Genomic DNA, 21,951 nt, shown 5'->3' with positions numbered 1-21,951 from the left:
CCCCCCCCCCGGTGGAATTGCAGCTTCTGTCCCCACCCCCATCTTCCACCCTCAGAAGGCTCCTTCCTTCCTGGTCCCCAGGCCCGCTCCACCTCAGTCAGAGGAGCCTTTCGTGTTCTCACCTGAGCACACTTGTCATCTGTCCTTCCCTTGGCTTGGGGCTTAGCCGCTGTCCTCGGGGTGTGGGTCCTGGTCCCTGCCATCCCCATCCGCAGCCACCCAGTGCTCCCCCTGGTGGTGCCTCTCCCCCGCAATTCCACTTTCTTTTTTCTTTCACACACTTACTAGCTCATCGCATTTTGACATTAGCACTTTTTACGTCTTACTTTTTGACTCCGGGTAGCTCTTCCAAAAGCTCAAGTCTGTCCTCAGTAAAATGAGAATAATTATGTCTTCTACCTCTTCAGACGCTGAGAGAATCTTATTACATAGTAAATATCCATTAGTATGTATTAAAATAATGTACTTCCAACCACTATGGAGATCCTCCAAAAACTAACTAGAAATTCCTCTTGACCCAGCTCTTCCCTTTCTAGTTATCTTCCCCCAAAGCGTTAAAGGCATCATAATACAGTGACCTATGCTTACTGATGTTTACAGCAGCACAATTCATAATAGCCAAATCTTTAAAGCAGCCTCCATGTCCATCAGTAGATGAATGGATTAAAAATGTGATGTTCATACACAATGGAGTACTGCTCTGCCGTGAAGGAAGACAAACTTGATTCATTGGCAGGAAAAGGGATGCAGCTTGAGACCTTAATGTTAAGTGAAATAAGGCAGACGCACGAGTTTAGATATGTCATGGTTTCTCTTATATGAGAAACTCAAAATATACGTAAAAAGCAAAATAAAAGATAAATAGGAAATAGAAAGATCTTTCATATATGGGAAGGGGATCAAAGAGATGCCAGGAGCAGACAGGAAGGGGGGATGTAAAAAACAGTCAGTACGTGTGCCATACCCTACACCAGTTCCCCACGGAGAATGTGACCATTATGCACACGTGCACTAATAAAAAAAATTTAACAATAAATTAATCCAATACTTCAAGGTAATTATCAGAGATTAAAAAGCAATAATAAAGTCATCTTATTTAAACTGAAAATAAGTAAAAATAATGTACTTCTCCTCTAGGACTCTATAGTACCAATCAAGTAGAACATGAGCAACAAAAATTAGAGACATGGACGGCAAAATGCGCATGAATTATGTTCTTTAGTAGTTTTCATCCAATAATATTTTCAGTGACTCTTTAAAAAGCATTGAATCCCTTAAAAGATGACACATCACTTCACTTTACCCCCCCAAAAAAAGCTAAATGAGCCGGAAACAGTTCTGTCTGTGAAGCAGGAATTGGGAGTGGAGTGGGTGATCTTCTTTACAATAATGCCAGTACTATTCGACCCATTGCTTGGATAGAAATGTAGTTTTTTAAAAGGCTGGAATTTAAAGATGGTGAATATTAATAGGAACTCTCGGGAGGGTCTCAATAGCTGTTTTATTTCCTTTCTTATGCTTTCTAAATCACAAAATGAGTCCTAATATATTTATATAGGTTTTTGGTTTTTTTTTGTTTTTTGTTTCTGGGGATGGAATTCACAACCTTGTGCTTACAAAGCAGGTGTGGTGGCACTGAGCTGAATCCCCAGCCCTATTTGTATGTTTTTATCACGAAAACGGTACATATCCTTTTCATATATTAGCTGGGTGTTGGGAAACTCATAGAGGTTGGCAAGATGTGTTCTGAACAGGCTCTAGGTTGAAAAGTGTGACAGTCGGGTGTGCGAATGCCTGGAGACAAGGGCGTGTCGTCTGTGACAGAGAAGGAGCTTGGAACCAGCCGGTGAGGGCGGTGGGCGGAAAAGAAGGGCGCCTGTGCCGTGCACCTGCTCAGCTTGGTTCTGCAGATGCGAGCGGGCACTGCGGGAAGAGTCAGAGGCTGGGAGGATGTGGGCAGGGCCGCAGCCAGGTGGCACAGATAGACATCTTCGGGGTGGCCTGACATTCAGAGCATCATATTTGCATTTAATAAAAGCCTCTGGCCAAGAAAGGTTTGCAAAGTGATCATTTACTCAACATTCGGGAAAGAAAGTGGGCTCTAAAAGCAGCTGGGCAGCAGAAGGAGGCGGTGTCTGCATTCCCCTTTCTCTCCGTTAGTCTGATGATGCCCGCAGCTCCATAATCTCTTCTGACATCAAGTAGAAATGTTTTGCAAATTCAAAGGCCCGGGCCTCGGAAACGTCAAGAGGTGCAGAACCACTCTGCCTTCCCCATTTAACAGGAGCTGTGTGTCTTTTGCAGGATGGATGGTCACAGTATCACTTTGTAGCCTCGTCATCAACCATCGAGAGGGACCGGCAAAGGCCCTACTCCTCCTCCCGCACGCCCTCCATCTCCCCTGTGCGCGTGTCTCCCAACAACCGCTCAGGTAAGAGGTGCCAAGGCAGCCCAGTCGGCCCTCAAGAGCCCCACACAGGAGAGCATCCCGATCCAGACCTCGGCCAGAAATAGGAAGCGAATCTGTTTTCCTTTTATGCCATGGGCTATTTTGTGTGTGTTCAGTCAGGGCAAATCTCTCTCCAGCGGCTTCCACATGCAGGAAATGCCCATCGCCAACCTGCCTGCTGGAGAAAACACTGCACACCTCTCAAGAGTCTGTACAGCAGGGTTTCCATGGGCAATTTTTGAAATTTAAACTTAAACTGGCATTTTCTGAGCTGTAATTGGGATACGAGAGTAAAGGGGATAGGAAGTGCCATTTCCCCCTTCGGTGTGAACACACTTGACATTTGTCACTGATGCTTCCGTAACTGCTCCATGTCCAGCTAGCGTTTTATCACCACCAACAGCCATAGATAAATGCTTCTGATAACTTTGACTTCTAAGTCGTTTCCTATCAGTTTTCCTAGTTTTCTCACATTTCTATTGCTTAAGTTTTTAGCTTAACTTTTTCTTTGTAAAAATACTTTACCTGCTTTTCAGCCATACTATGCCATGCCAAAGACCAAAGGGAACAACAGTGAAAGGTAAAACATGAACACATTGTTGAGCAGCCTAAGTGGCATAGGTTTTTATTCTTCTTTTTCTTGGTGTACATTTTTAAAATTTCTCTTTCAATTTCTACGTTTTGCTTTTCCTCGAGGAAGGACGGCTGTGGGATGCTGTGTCCCCAGGCGCACCCAGTTATCTTGGCTTTTATATGATAGCTTGCCCTTCGCTCTGCCATGCACTCCCTCTGCTGAGAAAATCGTATGTGCTGGGACAGCATCTCAGGAGACTGAGCAGAGGACACTGTCCAGCAACATGGCCTCGGGGTCACCTCTGGGCTCTGAGGTCTACTGTCGTAAAAGTTTACACAATCGTTTCCTCAGAATCTTGAGGAGAGCTGGGAGTGAATGGGGCACTTTGGGCTGGGATAAAGTGCCCCACCAGCCCATGAAAGCTTTTATGTCTGGGATGTCCTCATTGCTTAGGACACTTAGCCCAACCCTAGTTGAGAATCAGGAGCCTCCCTGTGACCGGAAATACTTCCGTCTAACATGGAAGCACAGAGGTGGCCTCTTCCTCATCTTGCTCCACAATTCTGGTTATGGAGTCTGAGGAACATAAGGAGGGTGTCTTTAAAAGCTCTCATTATTCAGAAATGCAGCAAACCAAGCCGCACTAGGAAGAGGAGCTGATGGAATCAGCGGGAAGGCACCAGGGAGTGGAAGCACCCTCTCCTGGGGCCAAGGGGACAGGTGGCAGTTCAGCGAGGGCATGCTTGGTATTGCCCAGGCCAGGCACATCAAGAACACCTACTAAACACTTGCTGGTGTGATTCAATTTTTCCCAGAGCTTAATCCTGCTTTCCAGGAGGCTGGGAACAGGCCCCATGTGAGGTCTCAGGAGATAATTACACACTTGACAAGGTTTCACAAGCACCACCATCTGTGCAATATTAGACTCTAATTTTAAAAGCTTTGGTCAAGAGGCTCCCAATATTGATTGTCGCTGCATGACTGCATGGTGGTGGCCCCTAAAAGGCCATCCTCTGTGGGAAGACCTAGAAGTAAGGATGCAAGGACAGTAGAGGACTTTCCTGGGAGAGAGGAGCACAGCAGCAGAGGTCAGTGAGGTGCCGTGAGGACAGGCAGGAAGCGGACACAGCACAGCCAAGCTGGAGGCTTGTTAGGGACTCAGTCATTCTTACAGAGCCCCAGAACCCCCACATTAATGAGCTGCAGTCTCTGCTCTCATGTCCTCTGGCCCCTCACCCAGGGCAGGGATGGCCAATACCCAGGCCTGCTCTGTCCTGTCCCACCTTCTCCCCGTCACACAATTGTGCCTCCTCCGCCCACACAGGCTCACAGTGTGAAAGGGACTGGGACACTGGGCCACATCACTGTGATGCCAGCTGTGCCCGGGGCAGTGGGTGCTGCAGGCTTTTCCATCCTGGCACCCAGACCCTTCTGCCCCCTTGTGTTAGATGAGGTTCCAGTATCAGTATTTCAGGAGCCTTGGGAACTCATTCTAAGCAGCAGCCAGGGCTGGAAAACTTCTGTCTCTTTGCACATCCCTTTCCTTGCTGGACTGGGCCTCTGGGTTAAGGAACAATTTGTGTTTCTCATCTCTGCTGTCCACAGCAGCCTGCACAGGGATCTCTCCACAGAAGACACTGAGTCAGAAAGACACAACCCATGACTGAGACATGGGAAGAGAGGAGCATTCAGGGTACAGGCCGGCCCAGGGTGCTGGGGTGAAGGGACCCTGCACACAGGGGGACTGATGTTATAAAAGGTAAACCGAGACTTGGCTAGAAAGAGGCTTGTACACCAGCAAAGAAAAGAGGACTTTTTGCTAAAAATCAGAATTCCCCCAGGAAATTCTGGCTTTAACTTGTTCAATGTGCAATCTGAGAATCCGCCACTGAAAATTCAGACCCACCGGTCCCTACCCTTCCACGAAGTTCCTGGGAAGAGGTGTTGCTGCCCCAGGGGCGTTTTGGTACTGGGCTGAGCTTGGGTTGAGCTGGATGCAACCCAGAATGGCCAGGAGGGTGAGGGACTGGTCCCCACCCCCACCCCAGAACGCGTCCCCTCTTCCGCATCTCACAGCCGCAGGGCTACTGAGTTGGTACCAATCCCTTCTGTCTCCTGAGACAAACTTCAAGCGCAGCTTCTGTTTCTGTGATCAGTTTGTTGAGCAATCACTGCATTCCCCAGTGGGGGTGGGAAGGTGCTGCTGGGACTACAGCCCATCTCTTTAGAAATGGGGACACAGAGGGACAGCAGGGTGAGTAGCTGAAATGTAAGGTGTGTACGCGAGCCTATGGGGGGGGGTCTTCCAAAGAGCTGGAGCAAAGGGGCCCTGTCAGAAAAGGGGGCTCGTTCAGTTCTGCCCAGGCCACCTTGGGAGAAACTTGGTGAGCTGGGTGCTGTCCGCCCAAGTCTCCCTTGGGGACAGCTGTTTCCTCATGCCTTCCTCTAGAGCCACTGTCAGGTGTCCCAAAGTTTACATCAAATTGTGTTTATTTTAATCATGGATTCTTCAATACCAGTACAGGTTGAATATCTCTTTTTCAAACTAGAAATGTTTTTGATTTCTGATTTTCTTTGTTGTCTCTCTTTCTTTTTAAATTTTGGAAGAGATGTATATCTAGAATGAGATTATCTTGGGGCTAGGACCCAAGTCCAACCACCAAATTCAGTTATGCTTCATTATGTACCTTACATGCATGGCCTGAAGGTAATTTTATATAGTGGGTTTTTATCATTTTACTGCAGTCTGTCATATGTGGCATTTCCACCTGCCATATCAACGCTCACATTTTGGCTTTTCAGATTAGAGATACTCAAGTTATAACAGCTCCTCTAAAATACATCTAATTTAAAAAATAAAGGGAGGGAGAAAGGAAAGAGAGAAAAGAGAAAGAAAGAAACTGAGATTGGCCTCATTCTGAAAACTGCTGCATGTATGCTGGGCTGCTCATGTCTCTGTAGGATTTCTCTCTAAGGAAGATGGTCCCAGGGGGTCACATACGCCCCTTTAACTACAAAACACTGGTTGTCACAGAGTGAAGGAAGCCGATAGGACAAGAGCAAAAATCTACCCAAAAATCCAGGAGTCCAGGCATGTGTGGATGTGTGTTCAGCTGCACATGGCCTTAACGATCTGCACGAAAAGGTAGCGATGCTAAAGAATGAGACAGAGGCACCAGCAATGGTCCTTCTGGTTTCTTTATGCAGCAAGTGCCCCAGCTTCACCTCGGGAAATGATCAGCCTCAAAGAAAGGAAAACAGACTACGAGTCCACCGGCAGCAACGCCACTTACCATGGAAGTAAAGGTGAACACACTTCCAGGAAAGACACCATGACAGGTGAGGCAGCCCCACACCTCCCCCCCACCAGAGAGCAGGTGACCAGGCACAGGGTAGAAGGCTGGGACTTCGGGCTGCACACCACACTTTGGGGCCCCAGAGGAACCCATGGCTGTCAGATCTCTGGAAATGTTGACAGCCACAATCCCCATGCACTGTACTGGGGATAAGCTGGAGATAACTGAAGTCAGCACCTCAGTCCTGGGAAGAACCATGGGAATGTGGTCCCTGCACACATTTTATCTCGGTCTCCTTCTTGCTCGCCCAGCTCATAACATCCCCATGGGTTAGACAGAGGTGTCGCCACAGAATTCTTTTTCACTGGTACAACCCACGGTGGAGGAGATTCCAAGATGGTGGGGGTAGTATGGTTAGCCTTTGCCCCTTAGGCATGGAGGGAAGGGAAGGAGGGTAGAAACAGGGCCAGAGAGGGGAATGAAGGGGACAGAAAGGGAGAGGAGAGACTACGATCACTCGAAACCCTTAGACATTTTCTCCTTTCGCGTGACACCAACCACTTACCCTGAAAGAAGTTCATGAAGCTTAATCAGAACTGATGAGCAGAGTGTCTCTGGGGAGGCATTACTCTTTTATGCCCTTCCTTCCTCCTTGGTGAATTTTTATTCCCATTTGGGACATGAGAGAAGCCTGAACATTTGATGGCTGTCCGCTTCCTGCCCAGCACACCCTGCCCCTCCTATCTAGTAATTGTGCCTGGGCTCCCTTCACCATCTGCCCACATGGTTATCCCGGAAGCATTCCCAAGTCTGGGGCACTCCCCGACTTCTCCAGTGTCTCCGTGGATCTCTGCCCCATTGGGATGCTGCTGTAGAGGGGCTGACACCCTAAAAGCAGAACTTCAAAGCCATGAGCTTCTAGCCACAAGGACATGGAGATCTGTCCTTCCCAGAAATACACTACAGGTCAGATTAGATCATCCATAAAACTGAGTGCAATGGGCATAACCCTACACACACGCTGGGACCCTCTTATCAAAGGCATCTTGAAAGCAGGGGCACAGTTCCCTGATGTTATTTACATGCGGACTCACAGGAAAGCAGAGTGGGCAAACTGGATGATTTATTGAAATGTCTTCCAAACCCAGCATGGCTAAGGTAAATTTTTCTGATAGCAAATGTTTTTGCCCCGGAGGAAGGTGAGTTTCCATGTTAAATCTGCACAGCTGCATACAGAAAAGTGCACTGAGCAGATGTTTTTCTTCCCCACCCCCGTCCACACACAGACCCTACAAGGGAGTGCGTCACCCTTGCTCTAAAATGTCCCGAGGGTGAGAACTGAACTGGTGACAGGGCCATCACCACCTATTGTTCTCTTTCAGTTTTCCCCATGAATGCTGCCCTAGTCGTAGGTGAACATGAACCCAGGAAGTTGTGACTCTGAATGCCCCATCTCTGGAGTGGAGGCATTCGGTAGAGAATCTGAGCTGTACTGATTATGTGGAATGGGCAGTGCCACCAAATCCACCCTTACCCACTCGGTGTGGTTGGTAAGGCCCAGGTGGTCTTAGCACCCCAAGTCTGAGGTGCTGAATTCAGCTCGTAGTTGCCAGAATAACTGGGAGATTGATTGCATTGTTAGCGTTGGAAGTTTCTCTGATCCAGCGGAATCATTCACAAGGCTCCTAAGTGTGAGGGGGTTTATGTCAGAGCAGTTTCAAGGCCACGCGACTGTTCCCTGCGCACATAATAAGATGCAACATGAAATCTAATATGTTTCTGGTGTTCGGTCTTGCTAGGAAATGACAAGGATTTGGGCAACTCTGGGACTGAGATGCCTGTAATTGAGATGTATGTAATTCTTCAAACTTATCTAGAAGCTTAAGGAGCTTCGCTCTAACTTACTTAAAAGTGTAATTCAGAATTACACTCTTGATCATGTAGTGAGCCCAGAAGAACATTAAGATCGTTATTGAATATGTGTGTAGGGACGGTCCCTTGTGGGCTCAAAAGCCAGTTATCGTCACAGCAGCAGCAGTGTTGTTGAAGGAAGTGGCCATCCGCGTGGCTTGGGGACCATAATAATGGCAGAGGTGAGGTGTCCGAGAGGGTGATGGAGCTGGAGGCCGTGTTCACCCTCTTCTCCAGCAGTCTCAATTAAGCCCCTGTCAAGCAGTCAGGAGCCAGCACTTCTCACGGGAATGGAAAAGTTTAGTTGCTCATCATTCAGACATTTACTTGAAGAATCAGATTTCTTGTGGACTCCACATCCAAAAAATTAGGTTTTTTTTTTTGTTTATTTTTTGCCCCCCATTCGGAAATAAATCACAGGGACACAGAGTTTTCAGGGCATTGGAAGCTACCTGAAATGCTGCCGTCTGCCTTAAGTCTCAAGCTCTCTGCTATGTGGACATGAGGGGAGGCCTCACCCCCAAAATGCACCACATGCAAGCTGAAGGTGGCAGCACTTCCTCACCTGAGCTGTCCACACCTGTTGTTAGAAACTGAGGTCCTGAGTTTTTGCCCCAGGCTCTCTCTACCCTCCTTTTCCGGATTCCTTTCCTAGCTTCGATGAAGCCCCTTGAATGTGTTTCCCCTCTGAGTCTCACTGCACTAAGCAGCCCTCAGGAAGCCGAAGCCCACTGTTCATTCAGGAGTGCCCACTTTGGCAGCTATTTCTCAGGTCATGGTTGCCTAGGAACCTCTGGTGTGCGGAAGCTCACCTCCCCACAGGGCTGCAGGACCCCTGTGCTACAGGGCCTGACTTCTAAGTCTATGCACGGTGTTGCCCTTGCGTTGGTGCTTCCCAGATGCTTTTCATCAGGTCTGCGCTGTTTCTGCCAGTATCTCTCATAGGCCTGTTAAAGCCGCTCTAATCTTGTGTGTGAATTCAAATGGGAATTGGATGTTTGGTTCTGACACCAAAAAGAGACATGTATCTGAGTCCACTCCTCACTCAGATGGAGCAGGCAGTGTCCGCGGAGACCTCTGTTTCCTGTGTGTGCAAGGGCAGTTCCACCGCAACTGCAGTCATCATTAACAGGGGCGTTCAGGAAAGGACTTCCCATGGGCACCTTCAGCTCGGAAGCCACCCACCCAACAACAGTTCCACCGCAACTGCAGTCATCAACAGGGGCGTTCAGGAAAGGACTTCCCATGGGCACCTTCAGCTCGGAAGCCACCCACCCAACAGGGAGGGAGGCCAAGAGGAGAGTGGTGCAAGCATCCTACATCCCCCTGAAGGCAACAGAAAGAAATGTCACCTCGTCCCTCAAGTGGCCTCACCCGTCATCAGATGGTGACCCTGAAGGCAGGCTTCTGTGGCTTTTGACTCCATTCTTTCACTTATTCGACACATAGAGCACTTAGTCCATGAGCACCTGCTGATCCCAGGCCCATGCTTAGCTCTGCAGATGGACACACAGCCCCTGTCCTCACGGGGCTTCTGGTCTAGAGGCAAAGGCAGGCAATCTGCAAGGTCACCCCACAGCATAATGCACAGGAGGAAGAAGTTAAACAGAGTAATGAGGTGGAGGAAGCCAGGTAGCAAAGCTACTTTTCCTCCCAGGTTGGATCAGCTTTTGTCAACTTGATAGGCTTGGGAGCCACACAGGGGAGCAGCACAGCACACACTTCTGCATGCATGGGTCTGTATCTGCTCCCTGGTCCTTTCCCCTCTGGTGCGGCTCCCCTGCTCTGCTTCCCGGCCACCATGAGATGAACAAGCCCTTCTGCCATGCCAGTCCTGCCTTGGGGCAGCCAATCATGGTCTGAATCCCTTGAAATTGTGTGTCCAGTGAAACCTCTCCTCCTTTAGGCTATGGGTGCCCAGAACCCGATAGCTGCCTTGGGCAAGGAAGAGACACCTGAGCTGATACCTAACTAACAAGGAGGCAGCCAGTCCAGTGGGTCCCAGGGAGGAAGATGAGCAAGTCCAGCCTCCCTGGAGCCACACAAACTTGGTTTACCAGTCTAGGAAGCAGAAACAGTAGCTAGAGCTCTGTGTGGAGAGCAGAGGGGGAGAAGTGCTACGGACAGCGAGGCAGGGCTCAGCCACGTGGCATGGGGTAGGGGGCACTGGAGTTTTAGAAGCAGAAGGAATGGCATGATCCATTTTTGTGCAACTCCATGACACTTCCGGCTGTTGGGAATGGAGTGAATGGAACACAGCTGGGAAGACAGGAAGCTGGACCATCACAGAGAATTCAGTGGTCCAGGAAAGAAACTGTAGTTTCCGCAACAAGACAGGCAGAAGTGATGTGCATTGAACTAGGAAAGATAGCAGACTGATCAAGGTTTTTACCCTCACTTCCTAAGCCAAATTTCCCAAGAGGAGTTTTGTTACACAGCTATGAAGTGCCTCTAGGTGATAATCATGAGTGGTGTGAACTTAAACTTTGATAGGCTGTGCTAACTCAGTGTCTCTAGTGGCCTCATCTCTGGAAGATCAGATGGAGGTTGATCACATTTCATTATCCCTTAGATTCTGGAGGCAAAGTGTCTGTTACTTTCCCATTACTGGGAAACAATACCAGGCACCCACAACTTAAATGAAGAGAGGTTATTTTGACTCACGGTTTCATTCCATGGTTGGCTGGCTCCAAGGCAGAAACAGTATGGAACAAGGGCCTGGCAGAGGAAAACTGCTCACATCATGGTAGCCAGAAAGCAGAGAGAGAGAAGGGAGGAGCCAGGGAATGAGATGCTCTGCCCAGTCACGGCCCCAGTGAGCTGTCTGCTGTGACTGGGCCCCACCTCCTAAGAGCACATTCCACCACAAACCCTTTAGAGGACCAATCCTCTGATAAGCACAGCAAACACATGATCCAATCACCTTCTTAAGTCCACCGCTGAAAACAAGAGGTTTAGGGGGAATATTTCAGATCTAAACCATACACAAAGGATAATGCCTTCTTATGTCTTGAGGTTTTGGGTTGGTTGGTTTGTTTTGTTTTATGTCCCAATGCCACCCGACAGAAAGCGCTTGCCAGAGCTTTCTTAGACCATGAGCATTCAGCAGCTTTGAGGGAAGCAGGGCCCTGAGCCCCTCTCTGGACCTGTGGAGTGTGCCTCAAATGTTCAAGTGAGAAAGGAGCAGGCAGGCACCCTTCCCAGGACCCTGGAAGCCACAGGCCTTCCTTCTGTCCTTTCAGCCAGTTCACAGCCACGCCAGAGGCAGGCTGAGGACTCTTGCTCCGACAGAAACCCAAAGCTGCAGCCCTCCAGAAGTGCAGGGGACATTTGGGGGGGTGCTCTCCACCTGTGCCCTGGGCCTTTGAAAACGGAACTGTCTGGAAGATGATCAAGCACTTCTGTGCGCTTAAATTAGAAATTTTATTCTTGTCATTCTCCAGCTAAAAACTAAGCTGCTGATACAGATTCCTGCATGCTTCAGTGCAGGTGACAAGCTTTTATTACTCACCGGTTTTCAGCAGGAAAGAAGGCAATAAAACTTGCAAGATGACCATCTGTTTGCCGCACCTGCCCTGACCTTGTCTGCAATGTGAACATTACTGGAAGATGCTGGCGGCTTGGCGAGTTTATAAAATAACTGTTCCTCGTTCTGAATATCTGTTTGTAAAATGAAGCTCAGGACTGAGAATTTCTTCCACTTGAATTGGTCCATGAGAAACACCTTTTCCAGGGCAGGAACTTGCCTCAGTAACCCTCATTCCTCACTTGAAATCTTGCTTTCTTGGCTAATTTTCTTTTGCTTTCCTTTGCTTTCAGCTCAAAACACTGGAATTTCCACTTTGTACAGGAATTCATATGGTGCGCCCGCGGAAGACGTCAAACACAACCAGGTAAAGGAATGGCAACTTACGTCTGTGTTCTTTTTTCGAACTGGTGAGATGACCTAGCATTTTAAAAAAAAGAGATTAACTTTTATCTAATGTTCATCCAGAACTGAGAACAAACGTCCCCTGAGGCTCTGGGCTCATGTTTGTCGCAGCCCACCGGCTGTGGGTGGTATGGTCGCAGTCCTAGAACAGCCTTAAATTCCCACCCAACCTGGGATTTCCCCGCGACTTGAGACCTGAACCTGTGGCGGAAGCAAGTTCTCCTCTACCACGCTGCTGTGGGGTCTGAATGTGCTTTGTCCTTCGAGCATTCACACAGCGGAGGCTCGGCCTCAGACTCCAGTGCCGAGGTTGCGGGACCTTTAAGAAGTGGGGCCTCAGGGGAGGTCAGTGGGACCCTTATGAGTGGTCAGAGCAGTTCTGGGGGACACTGAGGTAGCTCCCTTAGGACCCCTTCCCACACTCCACTTCATGCCACATGACCTCTGCCTTACATAGCTGAGTGCCGCCTGCCGCAAGGTCCTCACCACATCCAAGCCAGTGCCAGCACCACACCCCTGACTCTCCAGAACCATGGTATACTTAGACCTCTCTCCTTAGAGAGCTACCTAATCTCTGGTGTTTAGTTGTAATGATGAAAAATGGACTGATACAGGTGTGGAGCTGAAAACACAACCCAAATAGCCAAGTGTAAAGGCGCCAGACCCAAGAAAGCAATTGCCGAATTTCTGGGCAGGTAATGAGCAGCTCCTATTACACTGCCAACTCTGATTGGGAAGAAAGCATTCATTATCCGCAGAGGGTACCAAAAACATGGGCACATCAAGTCCATATAAACAACTAAGTAGAATACCCTGAGTGCGCTTGCTGCTGCTGCTACTGCTATTAGTGCCCCTCAGAGTCTGACCTGGGAACCGGCACTGTCCATACAAGCACAGGAGGCTCCCAGAACCCCTACACTCGCCCATCCAGCTCTCTTACAGCAGAGCTGCATATTAACAGAGCTACCCAGTGATCCGTGCCTTGTTCAGACTTGAGGAGCATTCAACAGCACTTGAAGAACCAATCTGGGGGTCGGGGTAGGAGGGGTGCGTTCGTTTGTGTGTGTATGTTTTGTTCACCATTCACTGAAGACTCATTCTTTCTGTGGTTCCGTGGAAAGTAGAAAAGCAAAGAGGCACAGCCTCTGCCTCAAGAACCTTGTCTTCCTCCCATTTGCAAGGTGGGCATCCCAGCAAGTGTGGCTGCTCCTAGCACCACATAGCCCTCTAGACCAGCTTCCAAGGGTGTCTTCTACTGGCACCATACTTTAGGAAAGTTAGGCTGGGAAGATAAATTGGAAAGCAATTTACCTAACCAGAAGAACCAGAGGAAAAGAAGCATGCAAAGGAAGTGAGTGTCTGGGATGGCACCACCGCACCCTGCCGGACAGCCGCTGCCCCACTCTGGCAGCTGGCAATGTCCTGTGTCCGTGCGGAATCATTTTCAACGGAGATCACTGAACTGTCCCTTAGACCTTAAATTATGTTCTCCTGTAAGCAACCATCCACAGGAGATGTGACCATCAGTAAAGGAGTTAGCCTCTTACCTTACCTTTCATTTTCCATCCCATATTTAGCCACTCTGGATGACATCCGGTGTTTGTGACCCCCTGGTAAAACCAAGGCCCCATGGCCTGCTTGACAGGTCGCTAACAGCTAATCAGCCACCCCTCAGTTCTGGTCTACTAAAAGCAGAGAAGCCGATGAATAAATAAACTGGGTCATGAGCCCTAGACAGGAGGTCACCAGAGTGGCCCCCAACTATTTATATGCCAACATGCCCACCTAAACATAAAGAAAAGTAGTCACAGATGTATTGGAAATGCCAGTTCCCTTTATGGACATCAACCGTTTTTCTGGTGGCAAATACCATGACATTCTATAAGTACAGTGAGAAAACTGTCCCAGCTCTGCAAGGGAACTGTCAGGATGTACTTCTGCATCCAAGAGTGTAAGATTAGTCTTTAGTTCCCCCAGGCAGTGAGAAGGCCATCAGCAGTCAGTGTACTCCATAGCAGCTTTCATCTCCAGGAAATCCTGCTACCTTGGCAACGAAAACATATACTGGTGTGGCCCAGAGGTCCTTGGCATCTCACAGGAAGGTCACAGTGGGTTCCAAGAAGCTGCCTCCCGTCTCGATTTAGAGGACAGACCACAATGGCTCTGAGGGGGGCACATTCTTACGAATATTCTGAGCAGTTACTCAAATGAGAATCAGTGCATTGAGATGCTTTTCCAGACACAAGAGTGAGCTCAGCCTAGCATCACTTTTCCCCAGCCTTCTCAGACTGTACTCAGTGAAGTCTGAGAAGGCCGTGGAAGCACACACAGGATTAGGACAAGTTCTGCATCCTTGCTAGCACGTGGCAGGCCCTGGGCTGAGCTGAGTCCTGTGGCCGTGTCTGGTGTCATTGATAACTCCTCATGGGTACCAGCAAAGGAGTGTGAGCAGCTGGGCTGTTCACCCTATTCTAAAATCAAGCAATATTTTCAAATATCCACCAAAGAGAAGTTGTTTCCCACTCAAATAACAATTTCCTTGGAAATCACAACAGGCCAAGCATGTAGGGCCGTCCCAATTTAGAAAGACCCATTCTCATCAGAACAGATTCACTTCAGCAAGACCAACATTATCCCTTACAGGGCAGTGCTGCTGTGATCCAACCTTAAAGGTCCAGCACCTGGACCACACACCCAGGGGACCAAGCTTCCAGCACAGGGACCTTTGGGAGACAACCATATCCAACCCACTGCACTGGCAAACTTGGTGGGAAGTCATACGAGGAAGTCTTCTATTCATGCGCTAAAGGAGTTGGAAAGTCTTGGATCGATCCTTCAGAATTTAGATTAAACATTCTACTATTAAGGAAAAATTTCAACAAAGGTAACTTCAAGGAAACAGGGACACAGGACAAGCACAGTGTGGGCCCCACTACCCCACATGTGCTGCTGGTCATCCTTCCCCTTCCTGGAAAGAAGGCTGCCTAAAGGTGAAGCCAGCGACTGGCTCAGGCTCCTGGAAGACCAGAGCTTCTCTAGATCCCAGCTGTCATCCAAAATCTAGAAATACCCAGTGCTGCACAGGAACATCATTCTACTTCCTTCATAGAAATCTGCTTTATGCAAACTGTGCAGTATTTTTTAAATGCATCTATTTTTAGCTATGCTATGGGGAGGGCTTATATTTGGGGGCACTTCATCTGCCAACTTTTGAATGCTTTCAGATATTCCCTTAGAGAAATATATAAACTGCAGCCAGCATTAAGCACTGTGGATGTGTTCCACCAGCTGACACTCACATCACCAGATGGGTGAGCAAATTCAGTCCCTGCAACCGCGGCCACGCCAGTCATCACACTGGGTGATATGTTCCGCATGCACTCGGGCGGGGGCACTAGACCTCAGGAGCAGTTGATGTGACTTCCTGTACACACTGTAGAGGAAGAAGGTAAGGGATTTGTGTAGTAAGATTATTCCCAACTCCAAAACATGCACCAGCCAGAGACACGATGATAACAGTAAAAATTGTGAAACAAGTCCAAAAAAATAAAACCAGCAGCCACTCTAGAGCCATAGTCCTGTGAGTGATTTCCCTGGGACCTTCCTGCCTTTGACACTGCATCCTCTGGCCACAGAGACCAGCACAAAGAAGCACACCTCCTTTTGGTCTCCTTTACCCACAGAACTCCTTTCTTATCATAGAGCCTGCAGTCAGTTGACTGCACTCCAAGCATAGGACCGTACTCCAAGCTTAGCCACCATGGTTGTGTTAATGTTGAAAAGACAACATGGACCTTAGGATCAGCCACACACATTCTCTAATTCCGTCTCTGAAGCACCACTCACGATGGTGTCCAGAAGAAACTGCTTAACTACTCAGAGCTTAATTTTTTCACCAATAAATGGAAAATGGGTGGGTGGATGGATGGATGGGTGGATGGTTGGGTGGAAGGAAGGAAGGTTGGTTGGATGGATGGATAAATAAGAAAGAGGGAAGGTAGATGACAAAGACAGATACATAAACATACATATACATACATGGCCCTCGAGGATTAACCAAATAAATATGGTACTTGCTAAAATTAAAACATAGCAGGTTCTAGTTCTTTCCCTGTCTATGTTTTCCTTTGTGTGCTCTGCACTTGGACAGCAGCCCAGTGTCAGAGTGGAGCCACCCACAGAGCAACAGCCCTTTAAGGAACAAATAGCAGGCGGCACCCCACATATGCACACAGAGAGACCAGCTTGAGCCGATGTTTCAGACTGACCCCAAGTGTCCCTCTCATCCCCAGGCTCTTGCGCTGACAAAGGTTTATGCTTTATGGACTTTTGGACTTTGATGGGAAACAGCAGCCTCACTCATTCGTCCACTGCTAACTAGAAGTGCAGGGCAAACTGGACAGCTGTTGAGATGAAGTGCACGACTTTGCAGAACCGGTCGATTGTTAGTGTAAATCAATTACATATAAAAGATGGGTTTCCCTTACTTGAGAGAATTATGGGTGGCCTATTAAAGGCATTCACTTCCACATACCACGCTAATTGCAAATCATTATTTATTAACTTAGGCCAATTTCTAGAGTTAAATTGATAGAGAATTACCAAATCTGCTAGAAAGTGATCAAACTGTATGTCTTTAACAGTGTTTCATAATTCAGACCAGACCACCTCCCCAGTAACTGCACATTAGCAGGGCTTCATGTGGCCCTGCTATGGGGGCCCCCTGCACCCTACACCTTGGGAGGTTCTGCTCACTTTGGGGGCTGGTACTTGGCAAGGAACCCAGAAGCAATCAGAAGGGAAAGAGTGGGTTCAGCTCCCAGATGCAAATGCTAACATATATATAATCAGCCCATGAGCATTCTTACTCTCAAGCAGGGGGAACTAATTCTTGACTTCATGTATCTCAAAGGCTTCTGTAATCCCTTGATTCTCATAGGCTCTGGCATCAGACAGTAGCTGGCAGAGGACAAAAACATAAACTGGAAATACTGAGGAGGCAGTTCTGAAGAACGACCTCCCCAGTCAGAAGCTTCCTAGTCTCACAGAGTCCTGGAGTTCAGTCCGTTCGCATGTGGAGCAAGTTAGGAAACACTGTAGTCCTCCAGCACTGCTTAGGAAGGTGTGATGGAAAGGCCCAACCCCAGGGGAGCCTCAGTGCCCTGTGTGCACATGGAGGTCAAACATTGGTGACGTCCCTCTGCACCAGTATGGAGACTCCTGTGTGGGCGTGACACCGGAACAGATGCACAGATGACAATAAACTATTCATACTCTACAGCTTCTAATCCATACCTCTTTAATTTTAAAAACCTATCTAGTAAAAATGGTGTCACTATCATGGCAAACTACGTAGTGGTTCCTTGGAAGGTCAAACTTAGAATTACTCTCTGTATCACTGCTAGTCACATACCCTAGAGAACGGAAAGCAGGGACTCAAGTGCACATTGACACACCCATGTTCCTTAGCAGTGTGATTCACAACAGCCAAAAGGTAGAAGAGACCCACATGTCCATCCATAGGTGAATGATAGACAAAAGCTGGTATGTCCATACAAGGGAGTACTATTCAACTGTGAAAAGGAAGGAAATTCTAATGCATGCTACGACATGTATAAACCATGAAGGCATTATGCAGAGTGAAAAAAGGCAGGCACACAATAGCAAATACTGTATGATTCCACATGCATGAGACTCCTAGAGGGGAAAATCCATAAAAACAGACAGAATGGAGGTTGCCAGAGGGTGGGGAGGAAGATGGAGATTTACGTTTAACAAGTGCAGGCTCCTTCCTGTTTGAGATGATTAAAAAGTTAGGGAAATTGATGGTGATGATGATTGCCCAATACTGCAATCTTGCTTAATGCCACTGAGTTTCATGCTTCAGGATGGCTAAATTGGTCAATTTTCCATCATTTTACCACACTGATTATAAAAAATATTATGCACAATGGTAGCATGTGGGCTCAGGAGCCAATTCTAAGGAGAATAATGTGCTATATACACCATAAAACATTATTCAGCCACAAAAAGGACATTTGTCATATGCGGCAGCACAGGTAGGACCAGAGCTCATTGTGTCAGGGAGTAAGCCAGGCATGGGTGTTGCATGCTCTCAGCTACACAGTCGATTTCACAGAGGTAACCACAGAACAGCGGGTAGAGGGGAGGAGGGGAAAGGGAGGTCATACAACAGGAACCGGAACCCAGTCTGCCCGGAGGAGCAAGTGCTGGTGCTCTGCAGCCCAGTCGGGTGGGCACCATATGGTACAGCGTCTTGTAAGTTGTATTAAGACTTAGAACAGGGAAGTTTGAAGGTCCCCAGCACAAAGAAAATGATGCTGCAGGAGACAGAGATGTCAGTCACCCTGACTCGAACGTGACACGTTGTATACTTTGGTCAGGTTATCTCGCTTCACTCCATAAGTGTGTAACGCTTCAAAAATAAGATTAAGAAGAAAAGGCCACGGCCATTGGCAGCATTTGGAGAAGGCCGATGCAGGCTCATGGTCTGCCTTTTTGTTTGAGGGGTTAAGTGGAGGAGGGGGTGTTATTTTTGCAGTCTTGGGGATTGAACCCATCCCCTTCCTACCGGGCTATCTTCCCAGCCCTTTTTAACTGTTCCTTATTTTGAAACAAGGTCTCATTAAGTCTCTAAATTGCCCCGGCTGGCTCCAGCTTGCCATCCTCCTGCCTCAGCCTCCCAGTCCTGGGATTACAGGCATGCACCACCACCCCCTTCACAGTCTGCCTTTGAAGAAGGTGACCTTGTGTGGCCCTTCTCCCTGCAGGTGTCCGCACAGCCTGTCCCTCAGGAGCCCAGCAGGAAAGACTATGAGACCTACCAGCCGTTTCCAAATTCCACAAGAAACTATGATGAGTCCTTCTTCGAGGACCAGGTCCACCACCGCCCCCCGGCCAGTGAGTACACCATGCACCTGGGCCTCAAGTCCACCGGCAACTACGTCGACTTCTACTCTGCTGCCCGCCCCTACAGTGAACTGAACTATGAAACGAGCCACTACCCGGCCTCCCCCGACTCCTGGGTGTGAACAGCTGGGCACAGGGCGCACCAGGAACCATGCATGTGCATGCCTACCACGAGACATTCCTTTTTCTGTTTCTTTTTTCTCTGCAGATTTAGTTTGTCAAAGCCTGTCCCATAGGAAGGCTGTGATGACCCGTAAGGAGATCTTCAGCGCTATTTTAGAGAGCTAAATGCCTCCAGAGTTAACTCGGAGATGAGTAGAAAGCTAAAGCAATCCTAGATCTGACCATGTACGGCGCCTTTCTAGTTTGAGCTGTAGAGGATGAAAAGTGCTTTATATGGAGTGTGGCTCCCAGGAGGGGACGGGACAGACAGGGTGGTGGGTGTGGAGGTTAGGGTGAAGCACAAGACAGAGGAGTTTACACACGTCATGGGGGACGGCTTCTCACACTTTGTTTCCTCTCCATCCGTTGTGACTCTAGGCTTCAAGTTGCATTGAGGTTCCTCTGTACAGCAAGATGTTTCTTGCCTTTTGTTAATGCATTGTTGTAAAGTATTTGATGTACATTACAGATTAAAGAAGACAACCGCATTGTGTATATTACACCAATGCCGCCGTGTTTCCTCATCTATGGTTCTAAATATTGCTTCAATTTCAGACTTTTGAAAGATGTATGGATTTCCAGTTTTCCTTTTCTTTTCTTTCTCCCAGTATGTTTTAACACAAAAGAAAACAGGAAAAAAAAGGATATTTAGCAGTATTGTTCGTTCTGATATGTGAATTTGTTTGTGGCAACTAAAAACAAGGCATTCAGCAGTTTGACAATTAACATACGTCATTCCACACTCCTTGTCAACAAAGTGCTTTTTCACTGCCTAAAATTTTAGATGTAGATATTTGAAATAGATTTTTTCATTTATACCAGTTTTCTTTATGATGATACAGTGTTAAAAGAAAATAAATTACAATTGATCTGTCATCCATATTTGCAAAGAATGTCTATTTCCAAGGACCTATCTTAGGAAACATTCATCCTTGCTTGTGCGTCTGTGCGTGTGTGGGTGTGCGTATGTCCACGTATGTACAAAAAAGACCTTTGTGAGATCTTATTTCGATAGAAGCGCTTTCATTTGCTGTTCATCCTGTACAAACTTTGTTTTTGGTTTTTAGTATCACTGTACATCAGTTTGTTCCTTTTGTACTGTATCAAATCCTCTGACCATCTAGTGACTCAGGATCTTAGGCCAGTTGAAGTGAAGTCATAGGATTTTCACGCATTCATACATTCTTGGATACCAACTCTTCCTACAGGTCGATTTCCTTCCACGTTTTATGCCCTCAAACACCACATGGCCGACTCGCTAATTTCACTTTGGGGCCAATTACTTGAAGTATCCACAGAAAATGTAAACTGCTCGCCTTACTCACCCCAAACTCTTTTGTTCATGTGGCAGGGAGCAGTAGACAATTATGGACTAGATGATTAAAACTGAATTTGAAGCTAATGTTAGACTAGTGGTTAACAGAGCTAAGAAATAAGGCTAACCATTTCAAAGAACACGGGCTGTGGGTAAATTAGCTTTGCTCTTTAGATGCAAGTGACTGAGGCCATAGGTGCCTAGTAAATGTTAACTGTTATTGGAAAAAATAAAAAAATAAATAACAAAAGAAATTGGCTGCCATCTTCCTTTAAAACTTGCTCCCCTTCACTCTGTGTAGGGTAATTCCACTCAAAGGCTAACAGCGATGATGGTTCCTTCTCCAAATTTAACAAAAGCATACTTTATTCGTGCATATCTTTGGAAGTAAAAAAACTGACTCCCAGAATGAAGCAGCAGGAAGAAATTAACGTGTGAATTTTCCTATGAATTACGTGTAAGTTGGACCTTGTTGCTTTACCATAGGACGTCGTGTTTATGGGTTCCCTCGAAGAAACAACCTCACCCCTCTAGGGGGAGATGAACATGCAGCAGGGAGGGCAGTGTCTGTACTTTGTGTCTTAGAATCAAACTGTCAAGTTCATGAAGTCACAGAGCGTGGGAGAGACATTGCTTATCCATAACCTAATAGTTTAACCTCTCCAGAGGTGAGCAGTAGGAAACATTCCTCATTCAGAGTCCCGCAAAGGGGAACTGAGGCCTGCGCTAACAAAGCCCTCCGGCAGGGGTTTCCCATGACCTTTATGATTTGGAGTCTCAATGCACGGCCCACATTAGCAGCTCTTAAAGACCAAGGATGTCTCTGCTGGCTGTGAGGCACATCGTGCAAGGATGGGCTGCACTAATTCAACCAGGGGCCTCTGGCATCAGAGGTTGGGGGAGGAAAAAGGACAGTTACAGTGCTGGTAGTTATTCAATCCAGGCCGTTTTCATTTTCATATATACATGCACATAGGCAGATGACAGGATGGATGTAAACTGAGAAAGGGAAAAGATTGATAAGAAGTGAATATGGGCAGGAAGGGAGAGAGGGATAGAGGGATGGAGGGCAGAAGCATGATCAGCAGGTAGATAAACAGATGAATGAAGCTTTACCTGAACTGGAAAATGGGCTGAAGCCCCCTTGGCAAAGGTCAGTAAGCTAGAAAAGGTGGGATGTGTTGAATAAAAGTCCCAGGTAGCAAGAAACCTTTCTTGGTTTTGCTCTCCTTGTGCTGATAAAATTCCCTCTGGGACATGGCTGCCTCCTAGGTCTACAAAAGCATCCAGACCCTGGGTCATCCTACTGAGATGAGAATGGTGGTTTTTCAGAGCAGAAGGGGAAAGAATTCAAAAATTATTTTTCAGTTTAGCCCTTTTGGT

The 21,951-nt window shown here is 47.6% G+C and overlaps 1 protein-coding gene and 1 long non-coding RNA gene across 3 annotated transcripts in view; one reads left to right on the top strand and one right to left on the bottom strand.

Moving 5' to 3' along the window:
- Positions 1–20,797, top strand: part of Ctnnd2 (catenin delta 2) — a 376,658-nt gene extending 355,861 nt beyond the window's left edge. For both annotated transcript variants that reach the window (XM_010611978.2, XM_010611974.2), the window contains 4 exons: positions 2,305–2,431; positions 6,231–6,362; positions 12,050–12,123; positions 18,953–20,797. In XM_010611978.2, coding sequence (XP_010610280.1) covers positions 2,305–2,431; positions 6,231–6,362; positions 12,050–12,123; positions 18,953–19,213 — 594 coding nt within the window. In that variant the 3' untranslated portion in view covers positions 19,214–20,797. The remainder of the gene's footprint in view (positions 1–2,304; positions 2,432–6,230; positions 6,363–12,049; positions 12,124–18,952) is intronic.
- LOC104853785 overlaps positions 12,135–21,951 on the bottom strand; it is a 54,395-nt gene continuing 44,578 nt past the window's right edge. Inside the window, exon 3 of the long non-coding RNA XR_777879.1 lies at positions 12,135–12,176. This is a non-coding gene — a long non-coding RNA (uncharacterized LOC104853785). The remainder of the gene's footprint in view (positions 12,177–21,951) is intronic.

This window comes from Fukomys damarensis, unplaced genomic scaffold (genome assembly GCF_012274545.1).
Source record: "Fukomys damarensis isolate Sample0158 unplaced genomic scaffold, DMR_v1.0_HiC HiC_scaffold_1, whole genome shotgun sequence".
NCBI classification, from domain to species: Eukaryota; Metazoa; Chordata; class Mammalia; order Rodentia; family Bathyergidae; genus Fukomys; species Fukomys damarensis.
Note: the sequence above shows the minus strand (reverse complement) of the source record. Positions and strands in the feature narration are given on the sequence as shown.